Raw genomic sequence first — 21,796 nt, forward strand, 5'->3', positions numbered from 1 at the left:
AAACAAAAAAAGATAAGCCAAATTATAGATATATAATACCAACAGGTTATTGGGGAAATACTAGTTGGATTATACAGTGAATCTTGCAATAAATTTTTACATTATAGTTGTATTTTTACCTACTTATTAACAAGGCATTTGCTCTCTTTGCTGAGATGGAAGAATCATGAAGAAAAAAGCAGCACCAATCTTACCCTACATTTTTAGAACCATAGAAGAAACACTGTACTTCAGTATGAAATATTCTGATAAGCATAGAGAACATAGAGAAAAAACAGCACATGAAGTTTTCCATGAGCAAAATAAAACTGGCAGCTTCCTTTCGCAGGAGAGAATATGAAGCTAAAAAGGGAAAAGGAGTCAAGACTGATACTAACATGCATGGAGAAATGTTCTTTACATATGAAGAAAAAAAACTTACCAATACTGCTCGTCTTTGTGAAATAAAGAAATGTCCAGATACGACAATGGTAACAACAAGATGGCCTGATTCTTCATTTGACTCAAAAACCTTTAAAAAGAAAGTTTAAAAAAAAAAAAGCCATATGTATATATACCCTTATAAATGCACATTTATAATGTGCAGAATCCACACAGTCTGTTTCTGGTGTAAACCAAAGTGTTTTAAATGGAGGTGCCTGAAATCAGACATATAGAATTACTTCTCAGAACRGCAAATTGCCCTCCAACAAACATAAAGCAGACACATTCAAGCAGTTCTTATAAATTACAACTCCATATATGAATTTAGCTTCTTAAATCTAAGCAACCATATGTACTCTTCCAACTTAAGCTATAGATTTCAGCCATTTTTAATACAAGTCACTCCTAAAGGAGGAAGAAAATGGGCCGCTACTAATTGAAATTGTTGTTAGTAATTCACGAAGCAGAATCTCCCTCGACTCCTGCATTAATTTCATATTTGCAGGCTGAACTCCAGCACAGAGATAGCCCAGTCTTCTCTACGCAAGCTAGTTCGGAAGAAGCCTGGTATTTCCCCAGATTATTCTACATAGACTTATCTACATTGTTTCACATCCAGCTTTATTGTAGCTAGTGCTTTAAAGCGTGGGTGACAGCTAGAAACCCACCAGCAATCCCAAAATACGGTGCACTAAGAGCCTATATGTTGCACAAGGCAATCTAACGGGCATGGGAGAACAAACAACGCTGGGCAGCCAGGATTTATTTAAAAAGCATGTGCAGCCCGTTGGGGTTTGCACTAAGGCAGGGGGCCCTCCTCAGCTCCTCCCAGCACAGGGCCCTCCCACGGCAGGGACTCTGCCCGGCTTCACACCCACGCGCCACTTCATGGCACGAAAAGGGGAAAACTCATCTGGATGGGCAGGTGCCACCACGGGGAGGGACAGCCGTGGGGAAGCGACCGCTCGCCTGCCCCCACCTTCCATGAGGTGCCTGTTTGCTCCTCGTCGTCCATGTCCGATGGGGGTAAGAAGCGGCCGTAGCGCTTCARGGGCCACGTTGTGGCGCCGCCAAGGAGCGAAGTGGTGTCACTGCCGCCTGTCTGGCTGTTATCACGGGCACACRGATGCCCCGGTTCCGAACCGCGGCCCCAACACCTCGCGCCCGCCGCCATCGCAGCGTTGAGGCGACAACGCTGCCTCACGGGGAGCTGTCAATCAAAGTTAGGGCGGGAAGGGTGAGCCAATCGGCGGCAACAGAATGAGCGCGAAGGGAGGTGCCCACCAATCAGCGCGCGAGATGTGGCTGCGCGCTCGGGCTCCCGCCCTTTCTCCTCAGGCGGCGGCCGTGACGCAGCCGTTTTTCGCCTCAGCAGCGTGTGGGGCTGCGCTTGGCCGCGGCGCTTCCCTTCGAGGCTGCTCCTGCCCCAAGGCACCGCAGCTCCTGCGTCCTCCTCCTGCCKTCTCACGGTGGTGCTGGAGGGTGCGGACGGGGCAGGAAAGGCGGACCGAGAGGCAGGCATTACGCCATTTCGTGGTGCTGAGGAAGTGCGCTCAGGGCTGTGTGTTGGAGGAGCCGTCTGTGGTACCCAGCTTGCTGAAACGCCCGAAAAAGCTGGTGGCGATGTAAATGTCTGCACACCCTCAGCATCTCTGCCCAGGTGAAATAGCTCTATATCCTGYAGAAAAGCTCCCCTAAGTCCCAGGGTGCCCTTTCAGCTCTTGGGGCGGCAAGGTGTTGTGTTTCCTTCAGTGCTCTGTTGTTTTGTAATCTCTTCTGGATAGTGACTGGAAAGCACTTTGGGAAATCTGAATGGGTTGTAAGTTCAATTAAAAAAAAATTTTTTTTAAATCCCTCTGATGTGTTGCCTGTCATTAGCCAGGCTTGCGTAGCTGGATAACAGAAATCACACTCTTTGCTCCCTGCTTTGCTTCTTCTCTTATTACTATTATATAATCTTCAGAGCAACCTACATTTTCTCTAGAAAAAGAGTGATGGTGAGATGAGTCATAATAAGGCTGCAGTTATGTATTCCATTAATAGTATGTGCCTTGGCTCATTAGCAATAAAAGCACATGCATTAGCTAGCCAGGATCACTGAAGTGAGTATGAAAGAGCCTCTGGTTGTTCACAAAGATGTGAATGAGGGTTTGTGCTAATTCAAACTGACTTACGGATGCCTGGTGACCATCAGCCCCTGTTAAACCACTCCTGTCATTTGCAAACTTGAACCTGCGGTGCCATTAGCATTGATCCCAGGTCTGAGTGTTGCTTGTCACCAGCAGCATGTATTTCATCAAGAAGAGGCTTGGCTAAACAGTCACACTTGTAAATTAGGCAAAACAGCAAAATTTATGCCAACATTTTTTGCTTTTCATCACCTTYGTGGTTTGTCCTTAATGCAGCCGATACAGATCCTATGAGGAACTACCACCTCTCATGATACAAAGTTTCTAGGTGCAGGATTGAGCCCTTAGTTATTTTCTAACAGATTGAACCATTCCTGTATGCTGATTCATGCTTTTTATTACATGGCCATCTCGTTTTTCATCTAATGCTACAAGCTTAAAAGTCAGGTTAKCTATTTGGTGAACCTTTTCCATAATAAGCAACTTCAGAGTTTTTCCAAAAGGGGAGGTGGGTGTAGGGGGGAACCAACAGATTTTTGCTAATAAGGAAGCAGGCAGAAAATAATTAAATATTTTGACAAAATTGTTGAGAAAAATCAATGTTGAAACAGGAGATACAGAGTGGGCGTCCTCGACACCGGTTGATTTTTTCTAATTGCCACTTCCCTAAGAGGAACTCAGAACTTGCCTGTAAACTTAGAGACTTCTTTGGAAACCATAAAAGAAGGTAACATAAATGTCAGAGAAAGAGATTTTGAGTATATATCTTTAGCATATTTTCCCTCTAATTTGTTATGGAAAATTGTTTCTTTGCAACATCTAGTATCAAGTTTTGCAAAAATGATTTCTAACAAGCATGCTGCTGTAGGAGGAAAACAAAAGCTCAAGCTTTTAACCAAAGCAGGAGAAGTACRTCAACACCATTTCATCCTCCCATCAAATCCTTAAAAACAAACAAACCAACTATTTTGAAATGGCCAATGAGAGAAAGAAACTAYTGGCAGGACGTAAAGCTAGTTACAGCGTGCAAAAGGCTATACAAACTCGGCCAGATATACAATATCTGCTGTTACYGTAGACCTGAGGCTGAGGCAGTGCAGTTCAACCTCATTACTTGCAGTGTGTCTTGCTTTCCTTACAAGAAGGTATTGCAGTCACATTTAACTCAGGTGCTGAGCCTTAAACAAGATTCTAGTGCTGTTAATTTTCTCATCTTAGGTTTTGCTTGAGTGGGAAATACTACTTTGCCTCCAGTTTATGATATGAGTAAACTACAGGAGTATCACTTTAAAAAAATATTATTTAAACATTACAAAGTAAGATTGGAAATGGGAAAAAGAGTGTTTCCTTAAGACTGATCCTGAAGCTATTACTGATTTCGTGTTCCTTGGGAAATTACTTCATCAGTTTTGTGGTCAGAGGGTAAAGCTGCAGGAAGTTGGGATTGTTTTTTTGTTTTTTGGTTTTCTCCTCCCTCCCCTGTCAAATGAGCCTGAGAAATTAAAACAGGTCCCATCAAAGATGAGATAGCAAATGTCTCATATGTGGCAAGGACAACCATTGTTGTTGTGAAACACTTCAGATTTCCTTGAAACTTCGCAGACAGTGATGGCAAAAGTCAATTCTAGCGCTGCAAAAAAATCATAATCCTATCACTAAGTTAGAAGAAAATCCTTATTAGGTACATGGTATCTGTCAAGCTAAGCAATTTTATGTTTGCTCTGGAAAAGGCAGTAGTATTAAAAACTGACAAAACAATCCAGTCGTCTTCTAAAATGACCGTCTCCAAAGTTTTAGAAAGAGAAACAGGGGTGAAGACAAAAGCAGTATTTCTATATTTTGCAGCAAGAGTAGGAAATTTTTAAGTTACATAGAGTCTTAAAAAGACAGATTCTCATGAACAGATGAGGCTTCCTTCCCTCTTTTGTCAAATCAGTGTGTGACATTTCTTATGAAAGTCACACATATACTTCTTATTTCTCTTGTTCTTTCAAATGGTAAAGGCTGGTTTGGGAGGAGGGGTGGTGACGGTTTTGGGGGGAGGTTGTTTTGTTTTTGGAGATTTTTTTGTCAAGATATTGGTTTTGTACTTATGTGTCTGGGTGTTATCTTTCAATTAGCTAACAATATACTTGTCACTTTCCAGCAGGAGAAAATAGATAGTACAACAACAACAACAAAATCCAAACAGCAGTTATAAGTTGATATATGTAATAATCTATGTAGTCTCAGTTTTATAACATCTCAGTGTTTGATTATTGGATAGCAGATATATTGCATAGCATCTATGCATAGCAATCGCATAGATTACTGCATGCATTACAATGCAATTGCATAGCATGCACCCCCAAAAATATTGTTGTGAGATACATCAGTGTTGAGGAAGATGAACTTAAAGGAGTTTTTATACCCCGGGATTTGGAGGCAAGGAGCATATGGTGCTGTGACCTGTTGTGAGATGGACTCTCTCGTGAAGAGTGTCGGAAGATTCCTTGGTGCGCCTGTTAAAAGGGACATTTTTCCAGCAGTTGCACTTAAATCACTGAATTTTATTTATAGTTTTTATCCTGTTTCAGAGGCCAAAAAATAGTTGCTTTTCTGAATGGCTGTACTTCAAGCAGTGTCATAAGGGCAGAAGTGAAGCCTAATGACTCATATTAGACATCAGGCTCAAATAGTGTCTTACAGATGTACTTCATAATTGGTCTTGTCTCTGTGATAGCCATATTGAGATTAGGAATTGATTGAGAGACCTCCATTTAAGCACTGCAGGAGTTAAGGGATTCTTTCTGCCTTGAGCTTTTCTAGAATTTTCTTTTAGAAGAAGTTGCTACTCCTTTCACTTATAAGTGAAAACACTTTTTTTCAATGAATTCTTCAATGTTCCTTTCTTTTCAGAAGTTATTAACTGTCACGAGACTTGCTAGTTTCATATTGAGTCAGAAGCTTTGAAGAGGTGGGGGAAAGTAGCTGCAAAAAACTCAAAAAAATATATCTTCGTGAGGTTGCTTTGGCTGCCAGACAGGATGTGAAGGTGTCGAATATCGGTTCTTTCTGGATAGYGTCAGCAGGAAACGGAGCTCTATTCTGTGAACAGGGACTAACAAAAGACATTGTAATTTTTCTTGACCCTTGACTGAATAGCGACTTTGGCCTTACATATTTTGACTCTCTTACCTAAAGCCTTGATTTCTCTAGGAAAGGTCACGTTTATTCAAAACATGATCTATTTACATTGATTTTCTTTTAAGTATTCTAACATCAGCCCTCATGGCACAGATGAAAGAGCCTCTGTCTTACAAAATTTCCATTTACATTAAAAAAAAAAAAAAAAAAAAAAAGCCTTTACTGGCAGTGCATCCATTTTGCTGAGTGCCTTTCATTTTCCATGACCTTGAAAGCATAAGGGCGTTTATTAATTAATTCAGATTTACAGCTGGGTGGAGGGGAGAATTGCAGATCAGAGATGAGCAATTTGTTGTATGCCCCTTATTTGATGAGGATTGTAGAAGGAGAAATAGTCCTTGTCTTTGCCAAGTTTTCTCATCCTAATCAACTGGGAAACTTGTAATTTAACCACTGGTTATATAGTGACCCTGTGAGAAGAAGAAGAAGAATTACTGTAAGCTAAATTCCTGACAGTTTTGGACATAGACACAACTTTGATTATAACTGCTTTTTTAATTTTTCAAATGATTAAATGTGGATGTTTCCTAATGTCAGCCCACGCGTGCTGATATAGACTCAGCAGCCTTGAAAGGGATTTCTGAATTCCTGACTTTGACAAAGTTCACTTCTGCAGAAATATATATCAGATCCTTGAAAAGAAGAGAAAGATTCCTATTTCACATRCACAGTCGTTTAAACTAGAGGAAATCTTTTTGAGTTGTTAGTGACATGAGACTAAATTTGACATGCAACTGGGCAGCTGCTATGCCTTCCAATAAGTAAACTATATGGTACAATTAAGCCCATCTTCCAAGGAGCTACAGATGGATTATTAAAAGAAGCCAAGTATTTTATGAATCTCCCTCTGTCCTGTCACCTTCAGGATGGGTCACTCTGTCCATGTTCTTTGTGAAGCAAGTCTTGTAGGAGATAAACCTCTGGGCATGCAGTTGCTGCTTCATGGATCTGGACGCATACCAAAAGTGTATCTGTTATTTGTAGGCTAGGCAAGGTGTTTTTTGTTTTTTTCCTGTTTTCCTGTTTTCCTTTTTTTCTTACCCCTCTTGACAAAGCAGTTGAGAAAGTCTTCAGTGACAAAATTCCAGAATTCTCTGGGTAATCATTTCCTATGCAGAACTACCTTTACCATTTGACAACACCTGCTAATGTCTAAGTAATCCTTACATGCTGTAGTACAAAGTCATTCTTTTTTGCCCTAAACACCACAGATGCAGAGAACAGTCTCTAGGCCACCACTTCTTTTATTCTGTGTGTTCATCATACTATGTGCATGCTCCTCTTAGTCATTACTGTCAGTAGTATCATCCAGAATTTATTACATAGTGTGGGGAGTGGGAATGATGGGAGAGTGGCAGCAACAAAACAAGATGCCAGCACATTTTACTCTTCCCAGATAGTCACTTTACTATTAGCTTGGATAACTTGTATCTTCAGGTATCCTCAGGTTTGCAGAGGCACTAGGAGTCGAATGCAACAACAATGATAATGCGACTAGGTATCAGCATAGCCGCCTGTCTGACACAGGAGCTGGGCTGCGTGCCTCAGCAGAAGGACTTTCCAGTCCCATAAGATTCCACACTTTTTAGGAAGCAAGCAGCAGAGTGCTAATAAATTTAATTTACTCGCTTAATCTCCCCTGTGTTTTGTATTAATATGAGTAGCATTATAGCAGCAGGAATGTGCTTATATAACACAATGTTCTCCTTCAGCTTAAGGTTAATGGAGTTGCTCGTATTTACCATGCTCATAAAATGGAGGTCTTAATCTCCTGCAGCACATGAGTAACTTCCATGTGAGCTGGTTATATAGGCTGGGACTGTAGCCGTGAGAGCTGGGAGTCAGGGACTGAAGTATTGGGTATTAGAAGTTGCTGCAAATCCCCACAATATTAGGGATAATAGGACACAAATAAGAGGAGACAGTCCTAGCTCACCAAACATGGCAGAATCAGCACATGGAAGAGAAAAAGCATATTGAGCAGGAGCTAGTCACACATGAAATCTTTGTTTTTACTGGTATCTTAAAAAAAACCTAGACCTATCCCTTCTCTAGCACTTGAGGACTTTTTCCTTTGACATTGGATGGTATATGATGCAGTGCAGAAATTGCATTATACTGTGTCTTTTCTTTCCCATATGTGAAAACCTTTCTTGTTTAATGATTTCAAGTATGCCATATTTTATATCTTAATCATCTGATCATTTTCTTATGTGTTCCTTTTGAAATGATTTTGCCAAAATAGTGCCAATGTTTTTTCTCTTGCATAGGAAATTTTGTTTTTCTGGTTCTGTTAATCAAAAATAGTTGAGAACTGAGGTAACATTTTCACAGAATCACCTAATAWAACTGCATGTTCTTGTTCCTTAGTGGTAGTTGTTTCTTGAAAGAACATCACTGTTTAAATAAGGTTAGGTGGGATTTTTGTTTATTTTGTTTTGTTTTCCATGCATAYAGCTTTATAAACGTTCTGTTGTTCCATATGCCATTTTACTGTCTAGCTGTGGGGAWTCACTATGTCTACTTATCATTCCATTATTATGTTCAACTAGATCTCATAAACTATGTTCAGCAAATAAAAATGTTTATATATGGGCTGAGATTCTCCAGGAAATCTATGCATGGAGAGCTAGAGAGCAGAAGTAAAGATTCGGTGCCACCAGTCTGTTTCCCTAAGAGCAGCTTCCTGTGTAAAATCATCTGACACTATTGGTGAGAGAACTAATGGTCTGCTAAAGAAAATTAAGGAAGTTATAAGGCCTAAGATGGAGGGGCTATATGACACACAAGATATGCATTCAGTGCCTGARGTAGTAATTATGTAGAAGATATTACCCAGAAATCTGGGTTTCTGGCATTAGCAAAAGTCAGTTATAATTTGTTACCTCTTAATATTATTTGCTTACTCTGGTTTCTATTATCTCTAATGATCTACCAATAGCCTCTGTAAAGAAACTGGGGTTTTGGGGTTTTTTTTTTTTTTTGGGGTTTTTTTTTTTTGGGGGGGGGAGGGTTATTTTTTGTAGCTTGCTGGATTTAGACTTGAGTAACAAATTAGACAGTGCAGATTTGAAGATATGGATCTTCTGCTGGGGGGGGGGGGGGGGGGGTTATTTTTTGTAGCTTGCTGGATTTAGACTTGAGTAACAAATTAGACAGTGCAGATTTGAAGATATGGATCTTCTGCTGAAAAACCTTGTGTAATCCCCATACTGAATATAACCCAGCCATCTTTCTAGGTTGTCAATGAATGAGAGACACAAAAAGCACAGAACTTGATTTTTTTTTTTCCTTGTAAGAATTTGGCCAGGCTGTTCCTCAATGACATGCTTGAATTCTACCCAAAATGTGAGAATGCTGTGATGAAGAAAATGTTCTTTAATGGTCACAGACAATCTTTAATACATCATGAGGGATAACATGTAAAATCTCTGTAATCAACTAGACCATCAACCTCAGAGGCTTCCAAACTTAAGTGCATATATTAGTTTCCCCTGATCTCTTATGCTACAGAAGACCAAACGTAGTTCTCTTCCCTTGTCCCTAATTTCACTGGGACTTGTTGCAAAATAGGCAAGTGTGATTAAGCTTTGGATCGTTCTTTAAGAGATACTTTTATAATAATACATTGACTTCTCTTTTTGCCTCTGCTGATACCTCTGGGACAAGAGCTATTTTTGTTTTTCAGTGTGTATTGAGCCAAACATACTGACAGCAATTCATAAATATGGAATATCTTCTGTACTGTATTATATTTTAGTTAATCTTAATATAGAAAGCAGTTGCTTAATTCAGCTTAATGTAATGGCTGTCTGAAAACTGAGATATATCTGTTGTTATTCTTTGCAGAACGTGGATTTGATTCTGATCTTCCAGTAAATTTATAGCAGAACAGTTCTGCCAACTTCAGATGATTACTTCATGATATGCATTGACAGCAGGTAAGAAAGGGAACTGTATTCAGTCTTACTGCTTGTTGTTGTACAGGACTTAAATAGGCAGAGACTCAAACATATTCTGAGTTGTTATTCTCAGCAAAAAGATCAAGTATGATGGATGGAATAACAGCTGTGATATATTTTGCTTTCACTATCTTAGCATTCCAGAGATAAGGTATTTGCTGTTGTCAGTGAAACTAAGATGTCATTTCACCCAAGCTCTCATGTTAATTAAGAAAAATATATATTTTTAAGAGACATTCCTCATAGGTAGAGATGAGGCTTAGGGTCAAAAGGAAATTGGAGATTATTCAAAAACTGTTTGTTTCTCCCCAAGTATTGCAAAACAATGTTTTCCAAAATGAGCCCCTTTTCAAAGTCTTAGATTCTGATGGTTCCACTATGTTGTTTATGAAGAGTAAAAATGAAGAGAATTGAATGAAGAGAAAACAGCAATTTTAATCACAATTAATTGGTATCTGTTTGTGTTTTAAGAAGCTGAAAAAAATATTTTACACTGAAGAGTAAGGCACTGGAAGGGGTTGACTTTAAGTTGTGCTAAAAAATTTCAGTGCCTCAGAATCCTTTCCATATGGTGTGGAGCTGTATGACTTCCCACCTGAAAAACACTATAGAGAATCTCCACACCAAASTACATTTCTTACCTGGGGGGAGGAAGGGAAGAATATGTGTGATTTTGGAATGTTCTCCAATTAGCCTTCATTATTTTTTTGTATTCTCTGGATAGTCGGGCAAAACCATGACAAAGAAGATACTGTAAAGGTTGCTGCCTTGAATTACACTCAAAATAGTGAAACTTGCTTGCAAGCTGATAAGCTTGCTTTTTTTTTTTTTTTAAATTCAATGGAGAATTGAGTTTAAGGGCAAGGGCCCTGAATCAGGGCAAGATGGCCCTGATTATATGGGTGCTGTCCTTTCTACTTGCAGATATCTCACTCAAATAAAAGCTGTCATAACAAAGAGCTTCAGTACTGAAAATAGTAACAGCAATTTGAGACTATTTGGCAGTTCTTACAGCAGTATTGGACAGTGCAGAGTAGAGAATACTTCATTTTGCTTTTCGGTACAAGTACAGGCTCGTATGTTCGCAAATAAAGCTCAAGACTCTCCATATTTAGAAGAAATGATCCTCTAAAGCTGTCTCTGGTTTTCATTTACATTCAAAGCAGTATGGCAAGGTGATGCAATTTGTAGCTATTCATTTCTTAAGGTTTAAAAAGGAAAGAAGTGTAGGCTGTATTAATCTGAGATCTTTCTATAAAATAAAGAAAATATTTTATAAGTTAAAAGGATTTGTTCTTTTAAAGAAAAAAAAAACTACAAAAATAAAACACACTTTACTGTATAACACCCAATTAAAACACGGGCCTCATTGCCATAGAGTGTGGAGAATGCCGTAAGTTTAGACGCGTCTGAAAAGCAATTAGACAAATTCAAGAGAAAAAAGTCTACATCACCAATGTACACATGTACAACTCTGTTTTTTACCTGCTTTAAGAATAAGCTTTCATGAAGCAGGAGCACATGTCTTGAAATTTCCTCTGGTAATTACTAAGTGCTAGGTGACCTTTTCTAGATTGCCAAATCACTCTAGTCTATACACCACTCATCAGTATTTAATATATACCATGAAGTGCTACTCAGTTTTCAGATACTTAGCTCTGAACTCAGCTCAACTCCTCAACTTCTTTGCAGAGTGACTGTTTCAGTTGAGAAGCGTTTCCAAATTACTGCCTGTTATCATAATCAAAATGAGCAAACTGGGTAAATCCATTGCTAAGTGACATATGCCAATAGAAAGCCATTAGAATCAAGACTTAAAATGTTTGGTGAACACTGCCATTTACTTTAAGCTCAGATTTTTTTATTGCCTTAAAACTATTGCAGTTCTGTGAGAAGGGCCTTCTAAGTCAGGATCAACTCCTGATTGAGCTAGTGATGGGGGATGCTGGTTGTGGTATAGGACAGTCGAGTGGGGAAAAAGGTATGCAATTTTGCACAGCTCAGAAGAGGTTTATCTGCAGTTCTGATTGGTTTATACTGTATAGGCACAAGCTAGTCTCTCGAAGTTKCACATCAGGCATCAGCAATGTTTTAGGTCACTACCTCTCATAGCCTGTGCCTGTAGGCCAGAGAAGGTGTGTGGGAAAAGGCAGCACACAACAGGCAACTTGATCTGATTCAGAATACAGGATTTCATCACCTGCAATATGAATTGTCATGATTGTTGTAATAGGAAATAAAATAACAAGAATCACTTACATTCTTAATGCTACCTGATCAACCTCAAATGTAGGCTTATTAAACTGTCAGAGAAAGCAGTATTTTTGTGACATAGTATCTATTATCAGTTTTTAAAAGTTCTATCATCTCTTCATAGATATGCAAATTAATAATATTTTCCAGTTAACAGTCTCTCTGAGAAAGCAGTCAAGAATAGATAGGTGAGAGGTAAGAGTGTCCTTTTAGAGTGAATTTTGCAGTTTGTTGGGCCTGAATGGAATACCATGTTTGCTTATTTCATGCACAGTGATGGATATTTTTATTATGAAATAATAATGAAACCAAAAAATTACTTTCTGCCTGACTGTAAGTTGCAGTGGAATTAGTACTGGCAAACAGCTACCCCTTTCCTCCACTAAAACCACTTTAGTTCTATTTTGTAGGCACTGATGGGTGATCTATGATGTTCACAAGCCAGTTCATTAACTTTTTTATTGTTCCGAGGTGACTATAGACTTACGCTGTCATTGTGCGTACGCAGAATTTCCAAGTTCCAGTTYGTATACGTGAGGGTTGGGATATGACCTTTTTTACAAGAAAGGTGGTGTCACCTGGTAATGTATGGTGCTAAGAACCAAGAACTTCAGAGGTTACAAATTCTAAAGCTTAATCTGGGTCATGTCTCAGGAGGGTCATGAAACTTGTTATTATTGAATTGCAATTAAAAGAGTATAGAAGAATAGTCAAGAAACAAATGTCCAAAAGTTGTTAAAGTCAAAGAAATAAAAGACAAAATATTACTCTATCCAGGAACTTCAAAGTGTCCTCTGAAACACTGTGCAGATCCAAAAGCCACTCTTGGCAAGTCATTGTTGATTAAAGAGAACAAGTCAGGGAGTTCAGGTTCCAGCTGATGACATTTTTATATAAAAGTTTACAAATTCCATTACATTCATGCCAGCTTCAGAATTGCTTCTGCTAACTTTCTCCATTAAAGTGTGTAGCTTGAAACTTGATAAAATAGAAGAAGTAATTATAAATTTGGCTGGGAGTCAGACAGGAGCTGTGTCTTGTTCGATCTGTGGCTGTTCAATATTCATTTTTATTCCTTCTGCCTTTTGCACAGTGAAAGGGCACAGTTAATTTTTACAATTGTACTGAGATATTTGGTTGATGCTATCAGATGAATCCTTAGTAGGAATCTTCTTACTCTACCTAGAAAATGTCTTGGTAAACCTTTTTATTGATACACAGAGAATTCAGACCTCAGGGGAAAAAAAAGAGGAGAAAAAAAAAAAACTTCCTGTGGTTGTCACATTGCTTAATATAAAAATTGGATGACAGAGTGAGGAAGGCAATATCAGAATCTCTATAACACCAATGCAATGCACTAAGGAACACTAAGTACAATTCAGGGTACTGAACATACTGTAGTATTTTGTATTAAAAGACTCTGTGGGGAGCATTTAGCCTGACTTTTATACCATAAGCAGTAGGATTTAACCCAGTGCTGATTGGTGCAGCTTGTAGATGAATTAGTGCATTTCTCTTAAAGCTCTGCAGTTGTGTTTTGGAGCTACCTGCTGATGCTCTGCCATTTCAGTGGTCCATACAGATGACACACTTTGCTGTTGCCTAACCAAGTTCATGCTTWCTTTCCATACTCAGAGGGGAGAGGAAAAAAAAAAAAAGAAAGAGAGAGCCTCAGAGATCTAACAGCWGGGTGAGCTACTGGTCACTGTCTGTCCTGCAGAGCAGGTACAATTCAAGCTATGGTAACATAAATGTGTCAATCGCTAATGTGCATAACCTGTTCTCGAGGAGATAGCCCTACATGAGAGGGACTCCAGTTTTCTGAGAGAGCCGTTTAGTTCTGAACGTACCCATCAATTTAGTCGGAAACCATGACTGCTGTTACAGCTACCTGTAGAAAGGCAGGTAGGAGGAGAACATGTTCATTTCTCTGTGAGGTCTTAGCATGAGATTTTACAGGAACATAGCCACTGTAAACCACTCTAAGATGGAAGCCTGTTGCCGTGTTGTGACTGGATCTGAAATTGTGATCAGGACATCAAGAGTGTTGTACAGAGCTGCAGACTGCTCCTGTTCCTCCCGGATTCTCCATTTAGTCCACTGTTTGTGTCCCTCCCATTACCTATATCCATCTGTGAGCATACAAATCAAAAGAGTGAAGCTTCAGTGTTTGCTCCTGGCCTCTCAGGTAGGCTGCAGTTAGGTACTTGCTCACTTCTCATCTGCCATAAAAGCACTGCTGACTCCTGCAGTAATTTAATGGGCCATTTCTACTCCAAAGACCTGTTCTGAAAAGGCTAACTTGTTCTGCCCCAGCTGGCGAAAGGAACCRTCTGCTATGCCACCTGGAAGGCCTCTCAATTTAGGCCCTTTCCTCAGAGTGATTGTAATTTGAATTGACATATTGTTGGCTAGATATGTTAAGCAATGATTYCTCTGAAACTGTGCAAGCAGTTGATTGTTAACAGTGCTAGACATAGGGGTTCTTGCGAGAGCCAGTTTCCTTTTTCCATGCAGAGAAACAAGAACAGCATTTTAGTTAGTGTTGTACTTGCTTTCAGCAGCCAGGGCTCGCCAGTCTTATCAAATGAGTTGTTCAAAAAGAGCTAGAGGATTAAGGGCACGTTATTTTATCTGCTTGGGAGCAATGTAGACTGAGTCAGTTAACAGTTAATTGTCATTCCACTACAAGTGGCCGCCTAACCTTAGGTACACTTTCAGATACCTAAAGCCTGATCTATATGCAATATGCGTGCCTTAGGGCTAACACTGTTTTTCTTTAATAAATATAATAAAACTAGTAGTCTTTTTGAATGTGTTTAATTATGTAATGTTTTCTTCTGTATAGTCATGTGGTTTATGTGAACTTGTTGTTGAATTAATTTATATTAAACTATATAACTTATTTTTTGCATGATTAGGCTACCTATACATACTGATCATTTCATCTGAATGTCGTCTTGCCTTGGGCAGTTGGTCTTTTATACCTTGTGAAAGGCTTCTGTGTGCATGTACATTTGCTTCTCCAGAAAAGTGTGTGTGTTGCTCTGTAGTGTTTTCCTCACAAAGATGATAYGCATTGTATACCTGCCCTAGATTCACAAAAGCAAAAGGCACAGGGAACCATGTCATTTGTTCTCCACTGAAGTCAGTCAGGTTAGGGYTCTGGGAGGACATCAGGTCCTAATATAAAGATAAGTGACAGAATTTGCCATCTTCTTTGTCAATTTATTCCAATAGTCATCTTGCTATTAAAATGTATTCTTTGTTATTATCTCTGTCTTTTAGGCATTTGTTATTTTTAKGTGTTTCTCATCTTGTTTATGAGGCTCTTCAGTTACTAATATAATGCTTTCCCATAAATGATCGCATAACTTCTTGATCTCCTTTTATRATAAATTAAACATAATGAAGTCTTCTATTGCTTTAAGGCATTTTTTCCAGATCTTTCCACCTCCTGTCCTTACAGTGCTGCTTATAGTCCAGGGTCACATAAGTACAAAACACATAAACAGTCCTTTACAGGGTCACTGCTGTATTGTCAGGATAAAACCCCCCAGTCTGTAGATATTCACCTATTTTGTTTGTACACATACAGCCTTCCATATTGCTGTGTTTAAACTGAGATGATTTAACAAAACGTATTTACCAAAATGCTCTTCACTCTGTGCTTGTTAATAAATCATTATCTATGTTGCTTATATGTGTATCCTGAGGAAGTAAGTGCGTGTGTTTGTGTATGTATGTGTGTGTGTGTGTGTGTGTGTGCATGTGCATTTCTGTTGCTTTATCTTGTTTAAATGCTGGATTCAGAGCCATTATTTCTGTACCCTTTCTCTCATATTCCATTTGACAACAACTCCACAAAGGGAGATTTGCTTGGAAATCTGAAATAACAGAAAAATCAGAAGGTAGGACTTATCCTTTAAGACTAGAGAAGTCTAATTTCTGCCCCAAATTATAATTCTGCAAGTAGGCACTTGATGAAGCTTACTGAATGGAAGACCTGTGGGTGCCCAGGAAAGCATTTGCAGGTTTTGTGTATCACTCGTGCAACAAAGACTTGAACAAATGGTTGCAATGTAGGTGCTAGTTTTGTTAAACTGTGAACAAAAGAGCATTTTGGCTCCATGCAGTCAATTTGTATCAGTGCTTTGTTGGTCTGAAATATTGTCAAAATCTCAGTATTCTATTATCCTACCTCTAAGAAATGCAATGACTGAGATTACAATGATTTCCAATTATTTCTGTGTTCAGAAGGCTGCAGATTTGCTTATTATTTAGCAATTTGAACAGATTGTAGTAGTTTTCTTCTGTAATATGAGGCTAAATGTGTAGCAGTACCAAGGTGAATAAGTCAATAGAATATTGGTGTGCTTAGTCTCAGACTTTCTGTTGAGCTAGTGTATTTGCCCCAAATGTGCAATCACATCTGGAAAATAGGTAGCCTAAGGCAGTTTATGTCTGTTGAAATACAGAACTGTTCTTACAACACTGAGGGGAATTATAGGGTAATAATTTTGGTGGTGTTATTGGTATAAGGACAAGGGTAAAGATTATAAATTCTGCTTGTTGATATTGGTTGCTAGGCAGGACAGTGTAATAGTCTGAGTCTTCTAGTCTGAGTCTGAGTCTTCAGATCTTTATGATTCCAGCAAGTAAAAAAACTAAGAATAAATGAGAATCCTAGAACACAAAGATGTTGGAAGCTAACAGTCATTTTCTGTTTTGGTTACCAACATTTTTTTTTGCAGTAAATGTGTGTGTGTGTGTGTAAATGTACGTATACACACACACACACACACACACACACACACACACACACACACACACGCACACTTATATGTATATACCTCAGTTTGTGCCTTAGGCCACCAGTCAGAAAATCTTTATGTTAGCACACTGTTTTATGGTTGTGAAGGGAAAAAAGTAAGGCTAAAATGAATGACAGCTAGGATGCTTTAATAAGGCAAGAGGATGACAACACTGTGACTGGATGGATTAAAGCTGTTTCCTAAGTAATGCTAAATGTTTTGTTAGATCCCCATTAATTACAAAGAAATCTGGCTCCATTGAGATGCTGGGGAGGGACAAGCACTTCCACCAATATATTGCCACTAGAATATATGTATTTCCAGATAATATAGCAAATAGTTCCAGTCAATCAGATACTGCAGCTGCATTTCAACTCACCAAATACTGCAGCTCTTCAGAAATCTAGGGTAATTGTGGCATACACTTTGACCCTGCCTGTCAAAACAATCAGTAACTCAGAGGGAGGATATCTGTTAAGGCTGCAGCATATTCCTGTGGGATATGGAAACTTCTCCCCTGAGTAACGAAGGATATGATTAATTCTGACTGTGTTGACACAAGAAGGTTATTGAATAGGATTTCCTTATAAATGGGCAAATCCATTCCTAACAGAAAACCATTATGGAGATGTCAAACATACACCCATTGTGTGTTATTAAAAAAAAAAAAAAAGCAACAATGCACCAGGGCTTCATAAAGTCAGCAATTAAAAGTTAGAGAAGCATCTGTGAACCTGTGCACTTTGTACTATTACATAGTTAGAAAAAGTATGAAGACTCATTTAAGAAAAAGTTTAGCTCTGCAGCCTTTTGTTTTTCTGAGTTTTCAGTGGCAGCTATCCATTAGACTACACAGACTTCTGTGATTTGGGCTCATATTCCTCTGCTTCCAGATGCTCTGGCTCCCAGTCAAGGCAATTCATGATTACATTCAACATTTTAAACAAATTATCAAGTCACTGGACTCTGTCCATACTTTACCACATACTTCAGTCAGTGACTCAGAACGCCTCAGAAACCCCTCCTGGCAATGGGGGTAGGATTTGTCTTCCTCAGTGGCAGATGATCACATGAAGTCTGATCACAAATGAGCTGACTTCATAGCCGGTGAAAAGAAAGAGTTACTGTAGAGCATCCAGCCCATTTTAGAAGTGTATATATGCTCAGACTGTAATTGTGCCTGGAAGTTTCTGTTGCTCTCCACTGACTATAACGGGAGACAAATAACTGACTGTGATCTGTACTGCAGACATCCATGTTTAGCCAAGCAAACCACACAGCTGCCTTTGCATATGTGTCTGTGTGCAGGTATGCGTGAGCAAGGGAAAAAAGGGAGCAGGGAACCCGCTGACGTTTCTGGTCATGAGGCACAATGGCAACCATTTTTGTAGCCCTCCCATTCACACTAGAGCTGCAAACAACTTGTTTCCATCCTGGAAAGGTGGACTGTGCCAGCGTTATTTGTGCTTTTGCCACCTTTTGGATGGCCTGTAATGGCACTGAATTTTTCCTTCTTTCGCCATCTCCAGCTGTTATGGGACCAGGCTGGATGAACAGTAATTGACTCGAGTGGAATTGCAAGAACCCATTTTCCCAATCCATCCAAAAGAATGCTTAATAACAAGCTTCTGCAGGTGAACAATGGTGTGTAATTTAAATACCAAGTCAAGTTTAACATTTCATTTTTAGTTTCAGGAATGTTACTTTAATCTTGTAAATTAAAAGAGAATTAAGGAACTATTTCTATTTTAATGAAATACTGTTTTGAATAGAAAAAGATATATTAATTTTTAGAAATCTAAAATATGAATTAGTGTTGCCAAACTGCTTTTTTTTTCTTTCTTTTTCCAAAATTGTTCCAGGTTCTACAAAGAATACTATCACATAGCTCCTTTGTAACTCTGCCCACTATGAATATATCACTTCCATCCTCCTCTCCATCCATAGGCTTGGCTTAAAATGTTAAATCAGTTTCTGTGTATTCAAGGGACAAATGATATCAAAATAATCTTTCTAAGTTGCAGAATGAAAGCTGAAGTTCATCTGTGTAGGGCACAGAGTGCTTTTCCTGGAGTTTTCCAAAAATCTGATCATTTACTGCTTCAAATGCAAGTTACGCATCGTCTTTGGCATTTGGCAACATGTCTGTGCATATCTACATGGATAACAGTTCAGCTGCGTGTACTTTCCCCTGCGCAAAGACAGGATTTGAAAACAAGTAAGTGACAGATATTATTCACGGCACTTTAAGCACTGTTGAAAGATATTCTGGTGCCTGGTGATGTGTGCAGTCTACATGTGTAGAATTCATGTCGAATTCAGCGTGTACTGAAACAGCTTGAATGCTACACTGCAGAAGGTAAACTTCTCTTAGATAACGCTTGCCTTTCTGTTATTCTGTGAAGCTCACTGAGCTCAGTAGAAAGACTTGCTGCTATTAATTGCTCTAAGGAGAAACTGTTACCTCTCCCTGAAATTCTGAAATCTGAAGTCTGATAAACACTTTAATAATAGTTTCTTGCAGGTATGTTTTGATGGACATGACTGTGTGTCCTTCTGGATGGTATAGACAGGTGTGAATACGTTCTTATGCCACAATAGGGCCAAGAACATCAGCACAAAACACTACATCAGTTAATGGGATTGGTATAATCACAGGGCCCCTTTCACTCTTATTGTGTAGATTCCCATGGGAAAGTTTACTACTGATCAGAGTCATAACATCAGAGACAGAGCACATAAACTTTAAAATGAGTAAGGAAAAGAATTAGACTGTACCTGTCATCTGAGTCATGTATTGGACATCTTCCTAAAGAAAAAAATAATGAAGATGATCCAGTGAAGAATCAATATATTTTGTATGTTTTCTGGCCTTAAGAAGCGCTAGATGTGGTGGGCTTTGAAATTTATTTGTTAGCTGTCCCAAGTCCTGCCACAACATTCTGTAACCAGCAAGTCTCTAAACAGGTTATGAGGAAAGACACTGGATGTTATTAGACATCTCTCGGTTACTRTTCAAGGACTTTGTGAGAAGAACCAGTTCAGAATATGTCTCTTGTCCTCCAAAAGCCAAATTAGGCTATGAGATTTTACAGTTTCAATACGAACTCTTATTTCATATACATGACTGCTGGATATAACTTACATATAACAGATGCTTCCATAGCAACTAATATATTAAAACCTGCAAATACATAATCAACTAAATTGTACATTGTTATTGATGCTGTTGTTAGTTGGTATCTCTGAGTCTGTGCAGGCCCTGCTGACCATGTAAGATTTGTGCTTGAGTAGGTTCTACCCAGGCAGATTTTATTCTTTGTTGAAGAGGAAAAAAGAGAGAAATAGTTATATCCATCTGTCACACAGCAATATCCATCAGTCACACAGCACTGCAGTTTCAAGGCATTGCATGAACACAAAAGTGTATAAATGAGGCCATAAGCAGACTTTTAAAGCTGTATTTTTAGTGTTTAAGTGTCTAATGTGTTATGTTATTAAATGTTATTTTCAGYGTTCTACTTATTTTAAAATTTCATGAGACTCAATTAGTTGCCTAATACTGTTTTTTTTATATTTTAACTGGTTATACCCTTTTTCCTGTTCCTGGGGACCGGAGGTGGAAACTTTATAASTTAATTATTCAGTGTTTTTTGCTATTTCTATTGCTAATGTGGGATTTGGTTAAAGGTTTTCTTTCTCTTCTTATCAGTGCTTGAACTCATTTGTTTCTTACCCTGGGTGTACATAAGAAAAGACTGTAGGTCTAAACAACCTGATTTGTAGAGTCAGTGGAGACTAAAGTTCTCAGAAGTGTAAGGATTAGGATTGTGATTTTTGAATGTATAACTTTAAGAGTAGGCTTCGATTATACTTAAAAACACATGTAAAGTCAAGCACGTGCTTAAATGCTATTCTGATATTTCATGAACCTGGTTATCAAAATGTATGTTTTTATGTATTTAACTTATATTGAATATTAATATTCATTTAAAAAAATATATATTTCTACAGGGCAGGTTTTGTGCAATTAGCTGCCTTAAGAGAAAGACTTTGGTACTATAATGCTATAATAGCTGCTTATTTAGAGTAAATATTTTCCAGAGCGTGGACAGCTTTTGTTCAGAACATCTGAGTTTAGGCTCTGCTCTCATTCTTGCAGAGTAAACACATGGGAATTTATTGCAGTGTCATCAGTGGAGTTACTCTACTCTAAAGTTTTCTACATTGGATCAGATTGGATCACAGGGTTTTGGGGTTTTTTTTTTTCTTTTTTTTTTTCTTTATTGCTCTATGGTGTGTGGCATAAGGAATGCAAATTGCCTTTGCCATCTGGAGAGGACTGTTGAATCATTTTTCTCATGTAAGTGATAGAAATTTGATATACTTTAAGTTGGCTTCTCTGACTACGCTTATCCGTTGAGGCAGTTTAAGCACAGTCTCTTCAACAATGCAGTTAGATCTCTCTGGGTTTCTTTTTTCTTTCTTTTTGTGTCTCAAAGCATGTGATACCTCTCAATGCAACATCTTCCAAATTAGCAGTACAAAGCAAATATCACAGATCTCTTTTGTTACTTCTGGTATGTTGGTGGCAGAGGAGGGAAGAATACCATTTGAATATGTGGAGAAATGCCAAAAGAGTTGATAGAGAATCATTATGTTAAAGCAGATTTTGAGGGCCTGATTCAAAACACATGAAGTAATTCTAAAGAGTTATTGAAGCTGTGGATTCAGTATTGTGCAATGTATGCCCAAATGCAAGTGAGGCATCCTTGTACAAGTGTCGGGGGTGGTAGAGAAGCATGATGGAAGGAGAGAGTAAGATAGGGGAAAAGAAAGATATTTCTGGTAATATTAACCTTCTTCTGGAATAACTAGGTAAGACAGTTTAAGACTGAGATGCTATTGTCAATAAGGAGACAAAGGCTTTGATTTTGTACTGGTTTGCAGACTATTTATAGCCCGTGTTATTCAGCATTGATTGTCCTACGCCACAAAATATATTTATTTTCGGTGGAGGGAAGAGTAG

The 21,796-nt window shown here is 38.6% G+C and overlaps 1 protein-coding gene across 1 annotated transcript in view; it reads right to left on the bottom strand.

Annotated features, from left to right (window-relative positions):
* REC114 (REC114 meiotic recombination protein) overlaps window positions 1-1,597 on the bottom strand; it is a 23,840-nt gene extending 22,243 nt beyond the window's left edge. Inside the window, exons 1-2 of the mRNA XM_026043653.1 lie at window positions 1,403-1,597; window positions 422-511 (exon numbers count right to left, since the gene is read on the bottom strand). Coding sequence (XP_025899438.1) covers window positions 422-511; window positions 1,403-1,597 — 285 coding nt within the window. The remainder of the gene's footprint in view (window positions 1-421; window positions 512-1,402) is intronic.
* Window positions 1,598-21,796: the final 20,199 nt, after the last annotated feature.

This window comes from Nothoprocta perdicaria, unplaced genomic scaffold (assembly GCF_003342845.1).
Source record: "Nothoprocta perdicaria isolate Ctin4 unplaced genomic scaffold, notPer1 scaffold_332, whole genome shotgun sequence".
Classification (NCBI taxonomy): Eukaryota; Metazoa; Chordata; class Aves; order Tinamiformes; family Tinamidae; genus Nothoprocta; species Nothoprocta perdicaria.